The 25,718-nt window shown below is 43.4% G+C and overlaps 1 protein-coding gene across 6 annotated transcripts in view; it reads left to right on the forward strand.

Moving 5' to 3' along the window:
- Positions 1-25,718, forward strand: part of Ror (tyrosine-protein kinase transmembrane receptor Ror) — a 304,300-nt gene that overhangs the window by 238,312 nt on the left and 40,270 nt on the right. For 5 of the 6 annotated variants that reach the window (XR_004491200.2, XM_033477221.2, XM_076525946.1 and 2 more), the window contains exons 2-4: positions 6,000-6,093; positions 18,946-19,156; positions 19,625-19,784. Coding sequence is in view for 5 of the 6 variants with exons in the window: in XM_033477221.2 (XP_033333112.1) it covers positions 6,000-6,093; positions 18,946-19,156; positions 19,625-19,784 (465 nt within the window). In the remaining variant the exon portion in view is untranslated. Of the gene's footprint in view, positions 1-5,999; positions 6,094-9,347; positions 9,495-18,945; positions 19,157-19,624; positions 19,785-25,718 lie in introns of those variants that run through there. The other variant, XM_076525947.1, reaches the window with a different exon arrangement.

Below are 25,718 nucleotides of genomic sequence, written 5' to 3' on the forward strand. Positions count from 1 at the left end.
GCTCGCCGGGCCACGAGCCGCGCCGTTTAATTCGCCGAAAAATCGTTCCCGCGGCTTTTACAGGGCAACAAAAGCAGCGCGCGGACGAGAAACAGCGCTCACCCACACGAACGCGCACGCGACAAACGGCCGCGTTCTCGCGCGCGCTCGTACGCACGCACGCACGCACGCACCGAAATAAATACAAACAAAAAGAAACAGCGGGAGTAGAATAGCGTTCGATTTTATTGGCCGTCTCCCGATACGTGTTACGCGCGCCCAACCCATTTGCCGACGTACACTCTCGGGATTCCTACACCACCGCCCCCGCCCTCCCCCCGCGGTATCCGCCACCAGCGGACCATCATACAGGGTGTCCGCGTTTTAAAAGCAACAACACTTGTGCCGAATGGGTCGCGCGGAACGCGAACAGAAGCCCCCGGATCCCGAGGAAACTGATCGGTTTTTGAAACGCGTACGATTTATTTTTTTCAAACGGCGATCCGTCACTCGCCGGGAAATTTCAGCCGATTCGTACTCGACGGATTTGTTGTTGCTTTTTTTCTTTTTTTATACCATCGTTCGTTCATTCGTCGTCCCGGCCAAAGGTTTCTTCGGGGATCGAAAGAGTTATGCGACTTTTTAATAGGTTCCATGCGGCGGAAGATATTTTTTTATACGACTCGGGAAATATTTTTCCCGAACGACGGCGGCGTTTTTCGCGTAGAAACGTTTCCGTTAAAAAGCTTTTCTTTTAAAACGGGTATTTTAGCATTGTGGTAGGTTACAACAGGTTTTACAGAGGCGCGGATCCTTTGTTCCGGCATTTCGGCTTTTCTGTCGATCTAATTGTTCCGTGTTGCGCGTATGTGTGTACGCGTACGATGGCTTTATTTTGTACCGTCCAATTATTTGCAGATTTTTGGGGGTTCGTGACCCGCACGTGTTCCACGAAATTGGAAAAACACGGTGTCCGAAGAAAATTGGATACGGTTTCGGTGTTATCTCGTGCTTGTCGTTTATATAGAACTGCTATCGGCGATTTAATTATCCACGTAGACCACGCTTTGTAAATTTCATCGCAAGAAAATTGCAAGAAATATAATATTATTATACCCAAGAATTTGCAGAGAATGCTGTCTGCTAATTATATATTTCTTCAGATTATTTTCGCGATAGATTTCGCAAGCATTTTAAACAAATATTTATCAGCTTCGACAAGACCACGAATTACATTTTCGCATCGTGCAGATAGGGGTTGAACGAATCGACGAATTTAATCTCTTAGTTAACCGCGGGTGTTTCCGGATAAATCAGAGAATTTTGCAAACGTGAAGTACATGCGTCTTGCAAATCGCGAAATTGTCTCAGATAAAATCAAATATTTTGATCTCGCGATGAAACTGTCGAACAATTGTCAATATATATTTATTGTACGATGTATTTGTCATTGTACGATTGCGATAGACCTAAAGTTTGCAATGTACATACTAACTTTTGGTAAGTATATATACTAACTTTCACCGAGTTTATTTAGTTGTCAAAGTCAATTATTCGGTTTCCCGATTCGAAGCAGTAGTTGAAACAACCCGCAGAGACGCAACTTCGCCGCTCGATGTGTACGTATCTTCGTTTCTGTTCTTTCAAAAAGTTACGAGACCAACCAAACTTCGATCTCTACCCCTTCTACTCTCGGCGACGCTTCGCCGATGAAATAGACATCGACCGGTCCACGCTATCCTCCTAATGACGTCCCGGCGCGATGAGATAGACGTCGGCTAGTTCGCGAAAACAATCCCTATAGCGCGGGCCAGGTGATTAAATAAACATCGCGTCGAACCTCGGGCCACGCGAAGCCTACGAGCCCACTCGGCTCGTAACAATTGATTATCGAACAGCATCAACAGCAGTATCATACGCGTCGGCAATAAGTTTTCGCCATGTTGCAATAGCAGAACTATTGATCTACGCTGGTCGACGGCGAGAATTAACGATACAATTAGGGTAAGCGTAGATACGTTGCGGTTCGAAGGCGAACTTCGGCGGAGAAAATGAGACCTTCCCAATAAATCGACAACTCGAGCTGTATGTATTATTCTTTAACTCGAACATTTACTTTTCGCAAAATATTGGATCTCTGGAAGCACAAATTTCATTGAAAAGCGACATTATTATACCCATCTCGAAATATTGCAACAGCTGCATACTATTTGAGTGATTATTATTATTATTCTATATTATTATATCATGCGATTCCTATGTTAATAAAAATATACCAATTTTCTTTCATTTACAACGCGATAAAATATCTATGCAGCGCGAACGGTTAAAGCACCGCAGTATTTGGGACGTCCGCGGCGATACCCGCACTCGGCCTCTCCAATAGCACAATTTTAAACAATTTTAAAGTCGCAAACGCGATGCAGAGCCTTATCCGAGGTTCCGATTCGATCGCATCAACGGTTACGTCTTCGAGGAGCCGTCAACGATGTTTCATGCATGCAATCTTCCCCGATCGTGGAAACGGGCAGGCCCCCGGCCAGACAAAGCTGGCCGATATTCCTCTATTCGGAATCCATGAAGTTCTTTCGTTTCCTGCCGGGAAGTTAGGACGACGGCCGCGCGAGAGCACGAAACGCGGAGGATTGCCGCGTCGGAAGAGCCAGGGAACTGCAAGTTTAAATTTGCACTTGGCACCTGATCGGCTGACGTTGCAGGGAACCGGCAGCCAAGAGGTATATATACATGTATACGTATATACATATACATATATACATGTATATGTACGTATATAAGCGAGAAGGAGGGTCAAAGGGGACAGCGGGAGGGAAGTGGGGAAGAGGGTCCGCGAGGGGAGGGGTATAATTCGCTCGATTATTTAATAGCTTGGCCTGTCGCCTAGCTACAACATTGAGCAGCCTGGCCCCGACATTCTCCAGTTGCAATCTATATTAAAGCCTCCGCGGCGAATTGCTCATTAGCGGATTAACGAGGAGCATGATGCCAGCCTTAATTACAGTCTGCCGGCCGATATGAATTCTAAACAATAAATCATGAGAGGACCGCGTTGTCACGGGCCCCGTGACAACTAGGAATACATGATTCGCGGTTATGAAATTTATTAGGTCCTCGGGAGAGAAGAGACCGATCACACGATTATCCACGGGATCCATTTTTATGCGCGAACGTGATCGACAGCTGTTTCCGGATCGAGGAAACGTCGCGGTGTTAGCACGTTCGCGAAAAAGAAGGATATACAGTAATGTCTCTCTAATTGACGCTCGGATTGTCCAGAGAAATGGACAATTTTGGAAGAGGAGATACGATTAGTCTAATCTTGCGGCTCGTTTTTATGGTTATAAGTTGACAACAATTATAAAAACGAGCCACAAGGCTCGGATAATCGTATCTCCTCTTCCCAAATTATCCATTTTTGTGGACAATCTGAGCGTCGGTAAGGGAGACATTACTGTACTGCCCCACCCCATCACGATAGAATCGTAAAATAATAATAATTAAAAGACAATCACTGCACTCGTGCAACAGAAAAGCATATATTTATACGAAGAATTGTGCAATGAAAGAACGTTCACTGTTTTGCGTTCGAACGACTATTTCATTTTGCTAGATAAAAATAACAAATATTCGGTAATAATACAGCTGTCATTTGCTTTCCTGTACACCGGATGTCCAAAAATTATGGTACTTCCAGGATATAAAAAGGCTTCTGACTATTTCGAATGTCCAAGCATAATTAAGCCCAGAAATCGAAGGCTTACGATTTAGCGTTTCCTTTGCATAATTCTCAATTAACAGCGATCCACATAGGCGTGGAACGATAACAATTTCAGGAGGGCATATTTCTCGACCAATGATCGGGATCAGGAAGCACGATAGCGAGCTCGATCATGGCCACCGACACCGGTAATCCTAGTTACGCCACGAGGTGTCGCGAACCGATCTGCTCTGTATCATGATACATTGTTCATCGACGACGTCATGATCTATGGCAGAGGGAACTTGATCGTATCTTGATCTCAGATGTGGCGACCTGGATTAAGTTATGAGCTACGGACGACGCCGCGCCGTGTTACGGGGGCTTAATAACGTTGATCAGGATGAAGTCCGGATCGTATTATGGTCGACCACCGTGCTTCGTCCACGTATCTGTGATATCGCGATTCAAAACTGCTCTTCGAGAGTTATTGCCATCTCCATCATTTACGCTAGATACCTTTCCCGTTAAAAAGATTGGTTTCGAAGCGATTCCCGTAATTTATCCTAATATAGCAGCACCGATATCAAATTCCTCCAACAGGTATCATAGTTTATCGACGCAATAATCACGCTCTGGACTGTTTAGAAATCCAAAAGCGCGACATAGACGCTGAGAACTAATCTTTCCACCAACTTTTGAGTGCGCACGTGGCTCAAATATTCCCACCGTTGAAATGTGCTGCCATCTATACAGTATATACCAAAATTATGGAACTTCTGGGAACAAAGAGGTTCCTGAGGTCATTTGGAGTAACTTTTTCCTTTACGAAAATGTTCTCCGAGGCACCGTTTACGAGTTATCAACGAAAAGCACTGACTAATAAGAGATCGCGTACAGTTGACGCTCCGCCCTCGCGATCACCACCGCCGCGTCAGACGGCCGGCGCGACGCGGCATTGGCCGGAGAGGCGGAGCGCCGGCCGCCCTCTTTCTCCGATTGGTCAGCGTTTTTCGTTAGTAACTCGTAAACGAAGCCTCGTAGAACATTTTCGCTAAGGAAAAAGTTGCTTCAAATAACCCGAGGAACCTTCCATTTCCGAAGACATTTTTGGGACACTCTGTAGAGCTGCCTGAACGTCGCTGGAGTGCTCCAGGCTGGCGCGAGGCTGGACGGAAGAGACCTATCGCGTTTCAAGCCTGCGGAATCGCGGAGTTCCGCGTTGCGGGGAACGCGGGGGGGGGGGGGGGCTCGATGGCCGTGTAGAAGATCCTCGCGGGGACTGCCGGGCTGCTGATGCGGTATTTGCGCAGGTGTACGAAACATCGAACGGCAGACAACGTTGTTCGGAGTAGTTGGTCGTTGCATTGTTACGTAACCGGATAACTTGAGACGTGCGTCGGGGTTGGGCGCGTGCAACGCGCGTCCGAGATAAATCGCGGGCTCGATGAGACATCGAGGTGCTCCCGGGTTGCCCGAGCGAGGCTGTAACAATGTCCGCCGTTGCAAATTGTCGTCGACTGTCCGTGGATTTTATTCGAATTTTTTGGCATCGTTTGGATTCGTTCGCGAGACCTCAACTCGGGATTGCTTAGTCGAGCCGGTCGTCGCGGCTTAACGATTTTCGATGCTGCGAACCGTTATTGGAGGAATAAGGATTTTATAGCAGCTTTCGAGCTGTATAAACATTGAAGGCTAATAATTGCCGTCATTGTAAATTGCTGTAGGGAGAGCGCGGATTTTATCCTAATTTTTCAGCGTCGCGACAGCTTCGGCGAGACGTCGACTTGCAACTCTATTGGTCGCTGTTTTTCCGTTAATAATTCGTGAACAAAATCGCGGATTGCATTTTTGCTAAAGCAAAAGCTGCTTCGAATGATCTCAAGAATCATCCACTTTCGGATTGCGAGACATTTTTGGGATGTCCTGTATATTTCGCCCTTTCCGGGCGTTAATATAGTTATGAGACACCCTATAGATAGCTGAATGTTGAAGAAACTAACAGAACGAATCCTTCGGCAGTGATGATGCCCATTCGGAGGGCTCGGACGAATAGCGATGACAAATAACACAAATAGAATATTTAAAATATTACTACAATTTCTTTTTTAAATAAAAAGTCTATTGAACTGATTGCGAAATTACAGGCTCCGCTAATTAGCAATTCTTAGGCTTTTACAATTCCGTGGAAGCAAAGGAAACTTGTCCTGTATCTTAACAATTCTACATTTCTTTATTAAACTCGTTTGTTCTTAGCGATTCAATGTGCTTTTTGTATTGACAAACAAACGTTGTTTTTTCGCAGATGGGAGCGCTGAAGACGATAATCTGGATACGGCTGTTCAGGATTATACAACCGACGAAGACTACAATGATCTCTTCGATGCTACCACCAATGGGTACGTCGCTAATAGATAGTTAATGTAACGCCGACAATTTTTTACCAATAGAATTAACTGTAGATATTTAGGATGGCAAAAATGAAAGGAAGAATGGAAGGAATTCGTAAGTAATTCTAGCCTTTTGCAATATATAAATGCGGAATATTTTTATTTCACCCTCTTGCCCTGTTAAATTGCCCTCTTCTATCTTATATTATTATTATATTATTATTATTATTATTGATATTAATATTATTATCATCACTATTTATTTTAATTTATATTACTACACCTACAAAATAATCTAAACTCGGAGCGAAGAGAAGCGAACACGATCAACAACGATGAAATTAAGAAGAGCGTATCGCCATTATCCGGGCAGTTCAGTGGCACGCAATTAAAACGGAAGCCCGCAACAGGATTAGCACGAGCGAGGCCGGCCTCGCCATGGAATCATAGTCCGCCGGGTCGCGAAATCAAGTTTGATCAATCGTGGATGGAAGTGAAATTAAAAAAAATAGGGGTGGAAGATATGACGTTCTCGGGGAGGGAGGACGGTGCGGGAGGTGGAAAGCAGGATTGACAGAGGCAAAGAGGGGAAAGATTTCATGGGTCCGTATGATGGAAAAGCGAGCCGGGGAATGCCGCAGGGCTTAATAAGGAAGCGGCGCGATTGGTTCGATTCGAAAGCTAATAATGCCACTTCCCGTGCGTCGCGCAACTGCGAAGGCTTTGGGCGTGATTAAATTTGAATTCTCTCGTTCCTTCAGACAGGCTAATTCGGAGAGGAAGCGGCGATAGGGCCAATCGAGATTCCAACGATCGAAGCCACGGCTCCTCGTCCTCGTCCTCGTCTTCGATTTCGCTTATCGCGGGGAGAAATTTTCTTCCCGGAGCCGCCGAGATTTCGGAAATGGAAAGATCTCGCTCGGGAAATGAAAACTCTTTAAGGCTAAATCTGTCGAGCTTCCGGCCCAGGGGGGAAGCAACTTCGAGATCTTATAATCGTGCAATTTAACCTCGATTTTTCGTAAACGTTCCCTGTCCTTCTCCGCTAAATAAAAGCTCTGCCAAATAAAATGTTAAACGTGAAAAATGCTGAAACGAAAATACTACTAATAACAATAATACGACAATGTATAAAACCAAAGGAGCACGGTTTAGCAGAGAGAAGAAAAGGAAAAAAAATTGACACGATCCACTTCTCGTTCTCCGACTTGAAACATTAGGATCGGCTCGAAAGTTTCGAGGCGTGAGCGCGCGTCGCCGATAAATCTTCTCGGATAACGAAAACTTCGTGGGAATATACGGAATAATTTTCGCGGCGGATATGGTTCGTATCCATGAAGAATTGATCTTCCACGATCCTTCGAGGGATAAAGCCCGTGTCGCAACAACGTCTACCAGCATCTCTGTCAGCCACGGCTCGACATCCCCCTGCCGAAGGGGTTACAGGGAATTGGTCGGTGCATCAATATTAATGGAGCCACGTGGCGTTCAGGAATAATGCAGCCGGCTGGGAAGTCGTCGACCCGTGTGCATGCACGATATTGTAACCATAATGCGTTACTGCGATTGGTTACGACACGTAATTTCAATCGGGTTCGGCGCATTACCACGCCATTATGCGGCGACGTACAGCTACGAGGGCTGGCTGGCTGTTCGGTTAGGCTTCCGAGGTCTCCCGCTTTCTTGCTCGGATACCAGATGCTTGATACCACTGCCTATGGTGTCATGTACTATTATCGCGCGTGCTACGGGTTTTCCTGCAAAATTGAAACTTTTCGATTCTGTCGCGGGAAACGGAAGTTCGACGAAGGGGTTGCTTCTTCTTGGAATTTTGAGAAGGGCGAGATACGATTCATCTGTGCACGCTGGTGACTTGTATTGCAGATTTTTATGCAAAATGATATTTATTTCATTCTGCAATTATTTCATGTTTTCAAAGGACTGTAAATTCTCCCTAATTGACGCTCTCGTTGGGAGCAAAAGTGGACAATTCGGGAAGAGGAGATACTTTTACAGTTATTTTTGTACTTTTATACTTTTATGCTTCTTTGATACTTCTTTTATAATTCTATTATACTTGTATACTTCTTTTATAGTTCTATTATACTTTTATACTTCATTTGTACTTCTTTTATGCTTCTTTAATAGTTCTATTATACTTTTATACTTCCTTTGTACTTCTTGTATACTTATATACTTCTTTTATAGTTCTATTATACTTTTATACTTCCTTTGCACTTCTTTTATACTTGTATACTTCTTTTGTACTTTTTTATAGTTCTCTTATACTTGTATACTTCTTCTGTACTTCTTTTATAGTTCTCTTATACTTGTATACTTCTGTTATACTTTTATACTTCTTTTACACTTATACAGTTAGAGATATTTTCACAATTACCGATTATTAACTATGAAATACCAGACTGTCTATCTTCAGACGAATAAAAGAACCAGAAGAATCCCCACAGACAATGGACCACAAAAAGCAAGCGATTCAGTCTCAAAAAAGCGAGGCCATAATTTCACCATCGCGCGATTCCTCGCCGCAACATCGCCGCGGCTTAGACGTATCAAAAAACGAGAAATTCAACGACTTTCCGAGCCTAATGAAAATCCACGCAGGATCGCGTCGATCGGAGAGCCGCGCTGGTTCGCCGTCGAGGATGGAAGAGGCTCGTTGTCGGTCTAGTACGAGACGAGGATGACACAACATCCGCGTACATTCGCTGCGCAAACATACTCTATCCCGCAGTGAGCCGACTTCGCGGCGATCGAACGCCTCTTCAATCATTTGCATGGCGACTTTAAAACGTTGCTGCACGGGAGGGACGAAAGTGGCAGCAGAGGGGCGAGGCGAGGCGAGCGACAAAACCGATCCCTCGGCCGAGGTTAAACGTTGCATTATTTATAGAAACCCCGCGAACGTCTAATCCCTGTCTGAGACGGTCTTCCGAGTGCTTAAAACTGCCGGCAAACGGAAGTGACGCAACACGGTGGGCGAATTGTTGACGATTCGCCGTGGCCCCCCTTCGATGTTTTAACACCTTTCGCTGGCCCGAGGGGGCGGCGGGCTGGCATGCGAGCGTGCTTGCTCGGGTGTTGAACTTAATTATGCGTGGGTAACGGCTGGCTTGCCGAGTGTTCCCCTGATTGGGCCCGACTAGCCTCGGCCGCCATATTCGAGATTATCAATCATCGCGGCCGCGATACTTATTGTTTCATAAGGCTGCGGGAACTCGTCGCAGACGATCGGGATTAAACGTTCGCGCCGCGATTTTCTCTCGCTGCCACGACGATTGTCGCTTCCGTAGACACGAATGGACAATTCGGGGAGAGGAGACACGATCTCCGATTTGAGAAGAGGAGATTGGACAATTGGAGAGAATTTACTGTATATCGATCTGAAAACGGTAAACACATTCACAGAATTTAGAAACATTATTTTACCATTTGCAACTCGTTCAAATTATTAGGAGAATAAATAAATATCACTGTCACTTTAATAATGTAAAATACAATAAAATACAATAAATACATATTATACATGTAATACGTAGATATAATACACACACAATACATATATATATTATACATTTATATTATTGTATTATATTATAAATATTTAACATTGATATCTATGAAGAACGTTTGGAGGAGTCACATTAAAACCAAATCAATGAATAGCGCGGCTCGAGAAACGTAACAGATGCAAATCGCGCATTTCGATTGCCTTTAATTTCGTGTTTCACAAATTCCTCATAATCACCGAGCATGTGCAAAAATGATTCTTAATTTGAAAATGTTGGTACACATTCGTACCGCAAATTCGAAACCACCGCGGCGAACCGCCGAGGCAGTTGCCAGTCGGAAAGCATCGAATTTCCGCGGAAAAGCGCGGGGCGATAAAGTAGCTGACGAGCGGGCAGGCAAAAGCCGGGAAATTGATCCCCGCCGTTACATAATTTTCGCGCGTTGCGCAACCCGTTGTAAAGCGCGGTGAAATTTTAACTGGTGCCCGTCGTTTAATAAACGATATTTACGATCTCCGCCCGTGTGCACCGGCCGGAACTTTCGGCGCGGACTACGCTCGCGCGTTTCCTCTTGCGCGCCGCCAAACACGGAGAGAGAGAGAGAGAGAGAGAGAGAGAGAGAGAGAGAGAGAAAGGGAGAGAGAAAGAGAGAGAGAGAAAGCAAGGGAGAGAGAAAGCAAGAGAGAGAGAGAGAGAGAGAAAGGGAGAGAGAAAGTGAGCCAAACTGCGTTTTCGACCGTATATCGTGTTTTTCACGGGATTCTTATGGAACATTCCGTAGGACATCGGCGCACCCGCTTCGGAATTATGAAACTTAAATTGAAAAAGCTCCGCTGTCGGCGGCCATTCGTTTTACGGACTCCGTATTTTAGAGCTTTCGCACGCGCGCGCCGCTACTTTCGGTGCATTTTTAGCCGGGAGGTACACCGTTCGTACGCACCGGCACCGATTTTCCTAGATGAGAAAAAATAACTTGCGAGCGCGGAATTGGCCAGGGAGAGTTTAGAACGATGTTAGAAGCGGGAGAATATATTTAAAAGCGTGAAAGACCGATCTTAAAAAGACTTCGAATCGTACACCTTTTGCATCCAGCGTTCATCCTTTAGCTGATACAAGTTGTAACTGGACTGCGGATTTTTGTGATTGCATTTGTGACAAAAATGGGGTCAAACTGGGTCAAGAACAAAATTCTGATAGCATGAGAAGAATTTCAGAACATTTTTGTGTTATGTACAGCTTATAAGAATTATTGAAAGAGGAATTATTATTATTATATAATTATTTTCATTTGATCCGCGTTTCTTACAATCGACAGAAACAGTTTTTATTTTGCACAAATGTCCACGGTCTGGTAATGACCGAAACTTGGAAAAAACTTGGTTTTCCTTTGAGAGATGTCTCGTTTTAATCATGCTCCGCCGCTCTGAGTTATGAACAGACGGCCGCAGGTGCAGCGAAGGATCGTTTATTTCGATCAATTCGGCGGAGTGTTTCGGATAGGAAAGGACTAGTTGAAACGTATTACGGGAATGCATCTTGTGCGACATTTTGCTGCGATCTCAGACGAAAAGTTTTATAACGGGACAGACAGAAAAGTCACTCGCGTATCTCCGTGTTAACGCGTCATCTACCGGTGACAATTTCGTAATTTTTTCAGTGTGGAGTTTATGATTCAGAACTTCTCCATTTCGTATGAGTCGTACAATAAATGAAAATACGATAGTCATAGTAACGGTATCGTTTAGTATTGTCGCGTGGAAAAAGATTTTTAAGATTCGTCTTAGCAGAGCACAATAATTAACCTTTAAATGGTACGATGATATTATATAGAAACGACTGGCAAGCTTTCCAGGCGCGTTCTACATAATGTCCCAAAATTATGTTACTTCCGGGAAATTAGGGGTTCCCCAGGTCATTTGAAGCAACTTTTTCCTTTACAAAAATGTTCCCAGAGGCGTCGTTAACGAGTTATCAACGAAAAACCGTGGCCAATGAGAGATCGCGTTCGGCTGACGCCCCGCCCTCGCGACCACTGCCGCCGAGTCAGACGACTGGCGCGATTGTTCTCCGATTGGTCAGCGTTTTTCGTTATTAACTCGTAAACGAAGCCGCGGATTGCATTTCCGCAAAGGAAAAAGTTGCTTCGGATGATCTCAGGAACCCCTCGTTTCCAGGAAATACCATAATTTCAGAGTTAAAAATAAATAAAGTGATTTAACTTTGGTACACCCTGTATATTACCGTCGAGCCGACAATTTCGCCAAATATTGGACCGAAATCAAGAGTCGTCCGTAACGCTGGCATTTCACGGTCACCGTGACTCATCGATGATCACGCGCGCCGGTTTCTCGTGCGCGAATCATTTCGGACATTTCAGTCAAACAATGCGTTCTCGGCCGTGTTCCGAAACGGTGCTCGGTAATGAACGCGGAGGCGTCTGGCCAGCCGTGCCGTAGCGTTCTATCGTTAACAATTGAAGGCAGTCGGTGCGTCAAGAACGGTCAACGCTGCGGGCCACAGGTGCAACGGAACTTGCCAGTGACTTACTGATCATAGCTTGATTTATATTCAATAACCAGCGGGGTTGGTTACTCCCTTCGTCCACGTGCAATCACGTACTGTCGTGTAAACACAAGCTGATACACGGCCGCACGCGCGCGCGCGCGAACGCCGACGCGATTGTGCGCGCGTATTAGAGCAGCTGCTCGCACACACACACACGCGGTGTCGGCAAACTCAATGATTGGTTGGCTGCTGGCAAGAGGGTTGTTTCCGGTTTAAGTCAAGTTCCGTGGAGATAAGAACGCGTTGTAATTATGGGCAGACTCGCCTTTTTCAGGTCGTTAACCCCTTCGCTGATTAGTACGGATTTTCATGCGGATTTTCAGTCTTTGCGGGTTATTTTACGCGAATTCTTTGCAACGATTAGAGAATTCCTTTCGGTTAGGATGAGAGAAAAGTGTTAAAATTGTTGATTGGTATGCGCGTTCTTTCTTTTTTATTTTATAAAGCTGTTTTGTACCTATTGTTGTAATTTCTCTCCAATTCGAGCTCAGATTGTGCACGAAAAGTAGATTGTAGTTATCGATTGTCAAGATTATTTATAATATAGTTATAATATTATATATAGTATATATAATAATGTAATAGTGTAATAATATAGACACTGCACTTTCAATACCCTCGTTTGCACAAGCAATATTAGGAAGCACGTAGGCAATTTCAAAACCGAATATTCAAGTAAAACGAGATTCCGAAAGCTAGTTTAAAGTGCTTTTTCGATAGATCGCACTAAATAGTACATAACCTCGTTATCTTCGCAATTTTCGCCACAAAACATTCCGAACGAACTTTGGAAATGCACTTTTGATTTATGTAAACGAGGAACATCGATTTTTTGTAGCTTTTGCACGGTAATCGACGCTTAAAATTCTGATAGTATTTTCGCCACTTGCGATCAGACAGGAATTGAGAAACCAAAAAAAGAAATAGAGAATTCGAACGACGAATGCGAGAATGTAACGGTTTAGAACGACGATTTGACAATTGATTTTCATATTAAATACACGCTTAAATCGCGATATTTCGTTGCTGTTCACGCGTTAGCGCACACGCATCCGTGGAAAATTGATTTCCATATCGCCTCGCGTCAAAGAGATTCGTAAAAATCGCTTCGGCGGCCGTAACGCGAGAACCCACGGTATAATTCGACTCGATAAAAGAACTATTTCCGCGAGCACTCGATAAATCCTTGCAAAATGATTTTTACAAGTAATCCTCCGCGGCGCGGCGCGGGCGGATAGAGACGAGCGGATAGACGAGCGTTTCGCATTGTGAATCGCATTTTTTTTTTCAATCGACCGTCCTCTCGTCTCGGTCGATTTTATGCGCCACCATTAAAGGATTATCGAATTACCAGGGACAAAAAAGTTACGCTCGGAAAGTTTCGCAAAATTGAAATCACCGGTGCATGCGTTAACGATGTCCCGGCGGTTTTCAACGTCAAACGACACGAACAAAATTAACAGCGTCCACAAAATCCGCGGGCGAGGGGGTGGCGCGCGGGGAACGGGGGTGGGCCGAGGGGTGGAGGTCGAAGGAGAAGAGGGCTGGAAAAAGGGGCTCGTGTTTCCTCTGTGTTTACCATGCAAAGTTACTCCATGCATTTTGAGGAGCCATTCGACCGGCGCGGGAAAAATAACGGCGCGCAGAGCCACCCCCTCGCCGCCCCCGGACCACGAGCACCGGTTTTATTTTTAAGATTATCGTCATCCACGTTCTTCCGAACGATTCGTGTTTCCACCGTTTCGCTAGAATGCGTTTAAAACGAGCCCCGCTTGTCGAGGTGCGCGCTTCGCGCCGATATTTTCCGCGCGAAACGATGAAACGGCCGCAAACAGTCGCCCCTAAAAGTATTCGGACAGTCAATTGTCTAAGGGTTTTTACCAAATGCACAGCAATCTTTTCCCAGGAATATTCGGAGGTCGGAATTGAAACCGGCAAATCCGAGAATACCAAGTCGCGAATACTGGAATACTACTCTTCGAGCCTCGCTGGTCGTTTTTAGAGAAATTCGAGGCAGTCGGCAAAAAAGAAGACAGCTGCCAGCATACCGGTGTACATTGATATAAATTATCAATTGAAATTAATATGAATTAATCAATTATTATTAATACGAAGTTCATCGTAGCCGAAGGGAGTAACAATCGTCGGTCGAAAAATATTCGCATCGCTGCAAAAATCCCAGCAACAATTCGCACAATTTCTTAACCCGGCTGTGCAAGACAATGGCGTCTATCAGTGCCGGCGCACCGGCTGCGTTATTTCGCCGACCCTCCGTCGTTCAAGACACTCGGTATATTAAACTTCTTCATTGACACGGCGACGAGGTGAATCGCGACAATGAGCGACGATTATGCAAAGAGCTTTTGAAGCACGCATGTCAGACGCAGAGTCCCCCACGGTTTTCCAAGCCCTCTCTCTCTCTCTCTCTCCCTCTCTCTCTCTCTCATTTGCTCACTGACACCCTCTTATTCTCTCTCTTTCTCTCTATCACTCTCTTATTCTCTCTCTTTCTATCACTCTCTTATCCTCTATCTTCCTCTCTATCACTCTCTTATTTTTCTCTATTTCTCTCTCTCTTTCTGTCTCTCTCTCTCTCTCTCTCTCTCTCTCTCTCTCTCTCTCTCTCTCACTCGCTCACTGTCTTATTCCCTCCCTCTCTGCTTCGCTGACAGCAGAGAAGAGGAAAGCCCGGTGGAAACGGGTTACGTCGCGCGATTGTTGTCCCGCGATTAATTAAAGTCCCCGGCGCGGCGGCCGGCGGGAATTTGTTCGTTTGCTTCTTTGTTCGGAACGCGGCCATTCAGCCGGGTCAATTTCGACAACAACGGCGCCGCTCTCGGCCAATAACCGCGCCCGCTTTCTTTCATGTTTTATAACGACCGCGTCAAAATTCCTAGAGCGGCGTGGGCGGACGAGCAAGGGGCGTAGCAGGAGAGGAGGGCGCAGCGGCGACGGTCGCAGCGGAGGAGAGAGAGGGAAGAAAAAAAGAAGCGTCGTATCCACGCGGAAATGGTTAATTGAATTTCGTCAAGTCCCGGTGACCTCCCGCGGACTTTCCGGACAATTTGAAATTCAATCGAACACCGAATTCGATCGAATTAAACTTTCGCCCGGGGATCCCCGTCGTTTCGTGTTTCATTGTGCGGTCCGACGGATGCTTCATCAAACTGCGGCCGTCTCCGTGAAAATAAAAAAAAGCACCGGTTTTGTTTTCGGGCGACGGGCTTTCGGATCGAATTTCCGCGTCTGTTTCCCTTCCCAAGGTTTTCATTTCCATCGAGAATTTGAAACGTTTTGACTGTTATCTTTTTCCCCTTTTTCGTTGCGAGCCTCTGCTTTCGCGACCTTTCACCTATTCGAACGAAGCGAGGGGGGGAACGGTGGTCGAAGAAGGAATCGGAAAATTGCGTCTGACGATTGCTACACGTACGCAAAAAATAACCCCCTTAAATAATCCCCCCAAAAACTACCCGCCTGAATATCGCCCGAAGAGTCGCGATTTTAGTATTCTCGGATTTGCCGGTCTCGATTCCCGAACATTTCTGGAAGAAATCACCGCAGCCCGCGCGTTATTTCGGAGACGCAAAGGTAAGAATACACCGCCGGCGACCGGATATTTCCGACGGGGTACAATTTATGCGTGGAACCGTTGAATTCCGGGGGCGCGAACGTGTCGCCGCGCCATCACGATTCCCGCCATAAATCACGCGGGGCGAATTAACGTTTCGCCCGGGACCCGGGACCCCGGGACAGGGGAGAAGAGCGAAATCTTGGGCAGTCCATTTCGAGAAAACACTCCGGTAAATAGCGCGACCCCGGCTATATCGTATATCAACCCCCTTGATAACAGGGAAAGTCCGCGCGGCACGCATTATTTTGCCGCGAGAGTCTGCGACAGGGGAGGAGGGCGAGAAGAAGAATAGGGTGGCCGGCGCGGGCTCCATTAACATATTCATACTTAATATTCTAGCCGCGACGTCCAACGGCGACGTTCGCCCCCGTCCGGATTTATATTGGCCGAATATATACACGATTACTCCCTACCCCTCCCGCGCGACCGGAAATCGCAATTGACTGCGACTTCCACGAGCAGTTTCCTGCCGATTCGTCCCCCTCGTGTTTCTCCTTCGACGGAATTATCGGGTCCGCGATTATCACCCGGTTTTCTGCGGTAGAAACCGCTCGGGTACGTGAGAATCGTGATTTTCAACCGGCCCGGGCTGCTCGCTCGAAATTACGGCGAAGTCTCCCTGATCGACGGCTATTTCGTTTGTAACTACGAGGATAGTCGTATGAAATAACTTTTTATTTTTTTGAGACATTTGCCAGACTTCTTACAACTAAATTTATGCATCTGGTAGTGCGGTGCAAACATTTGCAGTGATTCGTGAAAGTGTTAAGTTCATGAACAAGCATTAAAAAAGTATAAATAAGTATAAACAAGTATAAGTAAGTATAAGTGAGTATAAGAGAGTGTAAGCAATTTGTAAGCAAGTATAAGCAAGTATAAACAAGTATAAAGCAAGTATAAGCAAGTATAAAGCAGTATAAAGAATTATAAGCAATTTATAAGCAAGTATAAAGCGGTATAAAGAAGCATAAGCAATTTATAAGCAAGTATGAACAAGTATAAAGCAATATAAGCAAGTATAAAGCAGTATAAAGAAGCATGAAGCAGTATAAACAAATATAAAGCAGCATAAACAAGTATAAAGCAGTATAAACTAGCATAAAACAGTATAAACTAGCATAACGCAATATAAACTAGCATAAAACAGTATAAACTAGCATAAAGCAATATAAACTAGCATAAAACAGTATAAACTAGCATAAAGCAGTATAAACAAGCATAAAGCGGTATAAACAAGCACAAATAAACCTAAAACAAGCTAGTCTTAAACAAGATAGTTGTACGTTCGTCTTTACAACGTTGAAAGAACATTTACAGCAAGTTCCTTAATGAATTTTGGATCAGAGATAGGAATCTTTGAATATTCTAATATCGGGCCGTTTTAATCAGGAGGCCTATCGATCAAGATTGGAGGATAAGTAATGAAACCTGGGCTTCCAAAAATATTGGATTAAAAAGATCAAAGGGACACTTGATCGATGAAGGAACACTCGAAGTTTCTCTCGTTCGAGAATCCTCCGGCGATGTCCCCGCGTCATTGGCTTAATCAAAATTCCTTTGTCAATCAGCTGAAAGTTTCGCCGGCTGGCCCTGATAAGAGCCAGCTCCTTTAATGATCCCCATTTTAAAGTTACATTGTTAGCAGCGAGCCTGGATGAAATTACTCCGGCTATCGATCTTATGTGTGGCAGAGGGAACGCAGGCCTCGGAGGCATCGCCGGACCCATGATAGTTTATCGCAAACACTAACATTGTTGCGCCGGCCGATATATTACCCGCAAATTCGATCGCACTAACAAACTATTGTATTAATTAATTAATTAATTAATATCGAGGACTCGATTCAATTTTATCCATCGATCTAACAATTTATTTACATTGTTACCAACGTCGACGTTGTTTCCAGCGGGAAAATTGCGTAGCTTCGTAACGAGAGCTCGAACCATTATTTATAAACCGCGGTTTACATTCGATGTGCGTTGTTAAAATTTTTTTTGAAATCTCTTATATAATAGTATATAAACGAACAATGTAACAGCGCGTTAGTAAACTTGTTTAAGGATCTTTAATAATACGGTAGGAATAATGGTATTTTAATTTGATTTAATAATATAATTATAATTATAATTAAAGTTAAATAATTCAATTGTTAAAAATTACGTTTCTGCGAAATGGAGTAAAAATACTTCCCAGAGATTTAATCGAAAATCAAATAAGAAAAGTCTTCGTATACGTAAATATTTAGGGAATAATCAAGAATAGATTGTTAACGATGACGATTGTTATTAACGATTGATTTTTCTGTGTTAATTTCAATCTATTTTCGTACAGCTTGCGCCTCGAGACTTTCGAGATATCGTTGCTCTCGATTATAATTACCCGATCATTATTCGTTAAATAAACAAGCAAGAGAGCCTGTAATCAATGGATATTTCCCAGCTATATAGCATGTAATATGGATCGTTACAAATTTCCGTCGTCGTGTAACGCATTTTTCCGTGATGTACAACTCCAGCTCTGTAAAAATATCGATACAGGTATAATAATCGTTGAATTTTCATATGTCGTACGCTGCTGTGCCTGTAATCATGCTAAACGGAGCATGTAAACTGACAGGCGATAAAAAATTGAACCCTCGTCCTGAACGTTCTTTGGTCAATTTCTCGCGACAACATGTTGCTCATACATTTCAATGAGGATTCTCTAACGGGTGGTGTGAAGGGAACGCATATACCTTGCCTCCATAAGGTTAGAATCTCGCCAAAATTCAAATGCATACTTCTATTTCGCGCAATTATCAATCGAACGTTGACTATTATTTATTATTTCTTTTTGACATATTGCTATATTATTATATTATTGTACTATTATACTATAATACTATTATGCTATTATACTATAATACTATTATGCTATTATACTATAATACTATTATACTATTATATACTATATAATATTATTATATTATTATATTATTATATTATATTATATTATTATATTAATATATTATTATATTAATATATAATCATATTATAATATAATATAACATAAATATATATAATATACTATAAAATTTCTCAAGTTTCAGATAGTTAGGATGTTTCCTCTAAACATATACGAATTTTTTGTTCGCAGAACTGACGTAGAGGCGACATCAGGGTCTAAAAGCGGCACATTGAAATTCATACGAACCCTAACGAATATTACAAGGGATGCCGGAGTGGCGGCTAATATGAGATGCGAGGTCGTCGGCGATCCTCCGCCAACCAGGATCAAATGGTTCAAGAACGAAGCGCCCCTCGAGGAGAGACGGCCGAAAATCACTATCAAAAAGATCCACGCACAGGTACGTCACCCGAAAGTTCGTCGAAAAGATTACTTGCTATAAAATGTAATGAATTGAACGAATACGAAACGAAGATTCACAGTCCAATGATAATTATCGAACTACAAATGAATATTGATAAATTTTATATTATATTATATTATATTATATTATATTATATTATATTATATTATATTATATTATATTATATTATATTATATTATATTATATTATATTATATTATATTATATTATATTATACTATATTATATTATATTATATTATATTATATTATATTATATTATATTATATTATATTTTGCTCAGCCAGAATCGCGTTCGACCATTTAGTTTTACAATTTGTTTCAACTATCGGGTTTAACTATTTAGTTCACCTATTATGTTTAATTATCACTTTTAATTGTTAAGTTCGACTGTCAAAGTTTAACTATCCGGCTTGACTGCTTCAACGGGAATTTTCCAATGTTCAGGCACACGAGCACGCCGCAAAGAACATCGCCGGCAGTCGACTGAAGATCATCAATCTGGACGTGTCTGACGTAGGGTTTTACACTTGCCGCGTCACAAACGGCAAAGATCAAATACAAAGCGAGGGAACGCTTCGCGTGGACTCCTCTAAAAGCAGACACCGTGAGTACAGATAATTCGTCAATTTTTCAAACAGGACGACACGATCGGAACTGTTGCGCCTGTTTCGTAACAGACGTGAAATATCCTTGGACCGTTCGGTGGTTCGTTTCGAAATAAAATACCTCAGGATTATTAGTTCATTCTGAAATAAAATATGCTTAGATTTTCCATTTATTCGATATTAAATTATCTGCAAATCTTTCATTTGTTACGACACGTAAAATATCCTTGGGTTTTCAATTTATTCTAAAATAAACTATCGTCCTTGGATCTTCATTCTATCGTACAATAAAGTATCGATAAATCTTCAATTTATTATAAAATAGAATGTCCACGAACATTCATACTTATTATTATATCATAAAATATCCTGAGATCTTCGATTTATTCTAAGATAAAATATCTAATTAAATGTCGTAAGTATACAAATTTAACATTACTTCTAGAACGGTTAAAATTAATAGAAAAAGAGAGACAACCATAAATTGCATAAACAATCACGAAGATAGTTTCGTAGTCGTGCGACACAAATCGACAGCGTCGACTCGGCTTGTAAAGTAGTTTCGTTTCGTTCAGAATGCAACTCGTCGATAGGATAATTTGCATAATTTTATGAAATTGGTTCGATCCGATTTGACGGGCGAATATCCACGCGAAAGTGCACCGAACGCGTGTGCCCGAATATGCAACGAACGGTGGTGGTGTACGCAACGCTCGTTCCTCGCGATCCACGCTCGAATTAAATTGACGAGAGGAAGCGTCCCGATCTTTGACAAGTATCCACGATGACGAAGAAAAGCTTTTTCTGATCTCCAATGGAGACGAACGAAATATAGGAAGCTTTCGAGGGGGATCGTAAAACTGTCAATTCGACTCATCGAAATTCCCCTTTGACGTCTGCTCGCCGGGAACGCGAGGGGAAATTGATTCCCTCGAGTGGCGAGATTCGACTTGGAAAAAATATACATCGAACATTTTTCGACGACATGCCTTCGTTCCCTTTTAACAAGCAAAAATGCGGAACGAATGCCGACGGAAACCTTCGAACAACGTTATTATTTACCATTAATTACCGTTGCAACGCGGATTTTATCCGTTCACGGTGGCGCATCGGTCGAGTGTAATAATAATAGTAATAATAATAATATAAACGTAAATATAAATGTATAATACAAATAATATAATAATATAGTAAATACTATTATCACTGCATCTCTTTTATATCAATACAGTATTTATCTATTAATAACGTACGATACAAACAAGAACGTAATTGTTTTGAACATATTAACGATCGAATATTTATCCAAGAATTATTTTAGTTATGCATAATTCCAATTATGCAAAGTATAAATGTACGTTCATTGTAACGAATAAGAATCGAGCGGAAACGTCTCCCTTTCTTCGATAATTATAAAAAATTAGCAATAACTATTAATATTCTAATTAACTATTAATTATACCAATAATATTGATATTCTTTCTTCGCTGCTGATCCAACAAGGCGAACAAACTGTACCTAACAGAAGCGCGTTGACAAAAAGATCCCCGCGTAATTCCCCGATCCCGTCGAATTACCATTCTCCCCCACCCCCACCAACGGAGCTAAGAAACAAACGAAGTACAAATAAAACTGGAAGAAATTCGGCGCGCATATTTTAGCGAAAGCTTGCGGGGGGGTGGACTTTAAGACGGCGGGAAATTATAACTTCCGTGAAAATTCCGCGAGCAAAAACTGATCCCCGGGGAGGGAAGATTTTTGTCGCGGAATGAGCAAGAAAGAAAGAAAAAAGAGGGGGAAATAGAGAGAGAAAAAGAGCGAGGGAAAATGCTAGAGATGGAGAGAGTGAGAGAGAGAAAGAGAGCTGTAGAGGGTGGTAAAAAATGTCAAATCTTCGGACGCGTATTACGTGCCGGGGCTAATTCAGCCCTCATCCCCCGATGGGCCCCGTCGTCCCTCATAAGTCGGTATTCAGCCGGAAAGTTTCGGCCGTGTCTCGGAGCGGAATTCCGTGCGCGAAACTTTCCCCAAAAAGCTCTCGCGCCCGGGAGCGATGAAACAAAACTGACAGCGTTCCTCTGACGAAGTTACCGGGCGACACCCCTAACAAATTCTAATCTAATCGGGTCCGATGCGCGAAGAAAACGCCCAGCCCAGACCCACCCCCTCCGGCCGCGCGGCCGCGGACCGATGGCCGGCTACGCTTTCAACCCTCCGCGACGGGGAACTTTAATATTAGCACTCTGCAAGTCAAACTCTCACCACCCGGCGGAAGATTCGAACTTCTTTCCCGTTTCGACGCCCCCCGCGACACGCTTTTTCCAACCCTCCGTTGTACAGAGCGGCGCCGGAGCCTTGTAGCCGGGAATTGAAATGCTTCCGGAAATAGCCGTTTCGAATCGTTGCGTGCAGTGAATTGAGCTCCCTAATTCAGTAAAAATGTGGACAATTTTTTAAAAAATATAGAAATAAAATATAAAGATAAAATATAAAAATATAAAATATGGATATAGAAGTATTCATATACATTTCACGATTTCTGCCACCTATCGATGAATAACCTTTCCACGATTTTCGCCAATTATCGTCTATGTTACGGTAATTATTCCGACTTATAGTCGGAAGTTTCCGCCTGGCTGACGAGCTGAACTTTTCGATTTAAACAGCCGGCGATACTTCGGCGAAACTTGCGGACAGATTCGCGACGATCTGACTGCGAATCTGACGCGTTTCATCGCGAATATAACCGTAGAGGGGGTGGGGGTGCAACGAGACGAAAAAGGTTAACGAAGTTTCTCCACTTTCTTTAAGTAGTTTTCTTTACTTAATCATCGCTGACGATGTTTGCGCGGATACAAATTCACGAGACCCGGTGCACAGGAAGTGGATTAAGCGAAATTCTTCTGCGCCTTTCACGAGTGTTCCTTCGGATTTCCAGCGAAATAAGAACGCTAAATGAGTTAATCTTTAATCGAGTGCCGGCAGAGTACATTTGCTCGTTATTAATGATAATCTATTCCTTTGAACGACATTTATATTCCGCGCGTGACACCAAGTCGGACTTCTTTAAAATTCATTAGCAGCAACGGCGATCTGAAAATTGAAATTTATGTGTTCTTGCGGCGAAGTTTTAAATAGCTGCTGTTAATAAAGAATCTCCTTTTGTCGGTGGTCGAAGATAAGGAAGGTCGAAATGCGACGAAGAAGCGTGACTTCGTTAATATTCATTGGCACTTGGTGCAATTAATTTAAAGATTGAAATTTCCACAGAGAAAATGTTGAACGGCCGATAAAGCATTCTTTTGTTCGTTCGAGATAAAGATATCAAAGGTGTAAGAAAATTATATTAGATATTAAGAGTCTATGTTCACAATTAGCCATATTAAATATATTAATATAATATAATAGACGTTTATAATTATAAATGTTAAATATAATAATATAATATAAAAATAATATATAATAATAATATAATAATATAATATAAAAATAATATATAATAATAATATAATAATATAATATAAAAATAATATATAATAATAATATAATATTATAATATAATATTAATATAACGTTATATTAATGATAGTCAAAAATAAACAAAATGAAAGAATAAAAAAAGAGTAATAAATCTCATTCGCGATAAATACAAAGATAATTATGACCGAAAAGAAAGCAAATGCACAGCGTTTGGTTCCCTCGCATTTAATCGGCTCCACTGCCCTAATTGCGGGGCTAATTAAAAGCCATTCTATGCAAATACGAACACTTTCAACGCATCCTACAAGCCAGTCGTGAGTCGTTCCTTCCTCGTCCGACCCGCGCCCCGAAAAACAACCCCTAGACTCGACGGACCGGTACTTTTATCGCGGGGCCGGTCTCAAAACAATTATCACCCCAATAAATTCAGGGAAACACGAGTGGTAGGGCGTAATGAAATCAGTAGGGCGACGATGGCGCGGGACGGGGGCGAGGAAAAGAAGCGAAAGCGGGTAGGGGGTGGTGTTGGCGGCGGCGTCGGTGGTTTCGGTCGCGAGTTTAATCGGTCGGTTCTCACGGGGCGCGAGCGACGTCGCACGTTCTCCCCGGTGTTTAATTCGAAGGGTGAGAAGTCGAGTTAATTAACACGGTGCTCAATTATTCAGGGCGAGCCTAATAAGCCGTGTCGAAACTGTTTGCCGCTGGTACACGATCGGAACGAGTTTACGGCGAGCCTGTCGGCTTTTATGGCGAGCCGTTGCTTTCCGGGGGCCAGGATGACCCGTCTAACGTGCAAAGTGTCGCGGAGCCGGGGGTTCTATGGGGAAAAAATGGTCCGATGCGAGAAATATTCGTCGCTGGACCCCGCTGAATATATTCCATGCGGTGCACTTTCTTCAGAGTGCACCGAAATTCCCGTTTCTTCGCCACATAATTCAATAACTTTCCTTCCGATTGTGATAAAATTATGCAACGCGAAGTTTCTTTTTTTATTTATATCGAAAGCAACCTCCGTATGGCATTATTATAGATACGGTTATACAGGGTGTTTCCGGGTGAAATCGCCGAAATAAAAAGATCCTATTTCGCACAGCGCAATTTAAGAACTCCGATCCGTAATGAAAAGCACTCATGAATATAAATTGTTCAATCTTTCTCTGCTCGGAGTTAAATTAAATTAAGCTTCCGAATGCGAGGCATATACTCGAAGAAGGAACGTGTGATTTCCAACTGGGGCTGGATAACGTGCCGGTTGGAAAGGGAACTTAACCTGTCTTTCGGCCGAGTAATTATCCCGCCGTTCCAATTTAAACGAGGAACCAAACTCCGGTGAAAAAAGGGAAACACAGAAGAGATATCCTTTTTCTCAGCCCTGACAAAGGTTTTTATGAGCAGAAGGACGGCCACTCCGCGGCCTGTCTTCGTCTCCTTTTTTTTTCCCTCCCAGCAGTAATAGAGACGGGGACACGGCGACGATGGGAAATTGGGGGAAGGTAAATGGCCGTCCTAAAAGGACGTCTGGCCTCGCGCCTTCCTAATTCACTTATTCGTGTTGCCGCCGGGTTTTTAACGAACAGCCCGAACACTCAGTTACCCTGAAACCCTGTCCGTAGGTCTCCCCTGGATTTCTCACGTGTTTACAGAATCCGTCGGAGGAGAGCCGCCGCGGAATTTGCGTTTCCCGTGCGGATCGAACCGACGCGAAAACTGTGAAATCAAGTTTGCCCTCGCCACGGCCGCAACAGAAAACGAGTAAAAGCTGTACGCGGATCGCAAATATGTAACGTTTGCTCGAAATGAACGTTTCGGAAGTCGAGAATCGGCCGACTGTTCGCGACAGATCGTTGCTTCTGGTTAAATAAAAAACAGAAACGATTCATGGCGTATTGACGCGTTCTGCCTAATCGACGCTCAGATTGCGAAAATGAAGGATTTCGGAAGAGGCTTGGCAGTCTCGGCTCGTTTCAACTGTAATTTCAAAGTGCAAACGCAGGAGCTAAATAGCGCGGCGACAAATTATCCACGGGGGCGCGAGATATTGCGTGAACGGCTCTCTCTCTCTCTCTCTCTCTCTCTCTTCGCGTGCGTTTAACATCATGAATATTAGTCGAACTTTTTGCATGATAATGCCGCGGCTCGTAAAATTATCAAGCTGATCTGGTATTCATGGTGGCCCCGATGAATATTCCAAAGAACTGTCGATAACTTTTCATACAATTCCGGCTGAACGCGTCCTACGCGGCCCCCTCTGTCGATTATTTACAAGCGATGGTTTATTTGCGCGAAGTGGTAAAACGTTCGTGAAACGACCGACAACGACAACGACGACGACGACGGCAATGAACGACGATGAGCGACGGATTAAAAACGGGCAATTCGTTGGGAAGGGAGGGGTGGTCGGCGGGTCGGTAAAAGAGGCGGTAAACAACCCTTGAACCGGTGCCGATAATTCA

Source organism: Megalopta genalis, chromosome 13, assembly GCF_051020955.1.
Source record: "Megalopta genalis isolate 19385.01 chromosome 13, iyMegGena1_principal, whole genome shotgun sequence".
In the NCBI taxonomy this organism is placed as follows: Eukaryota; Metazoa; Arthropoda; class Insecta; order Hymenoptera; family Halictidae; genus Megalopta; species Megalopta genalis.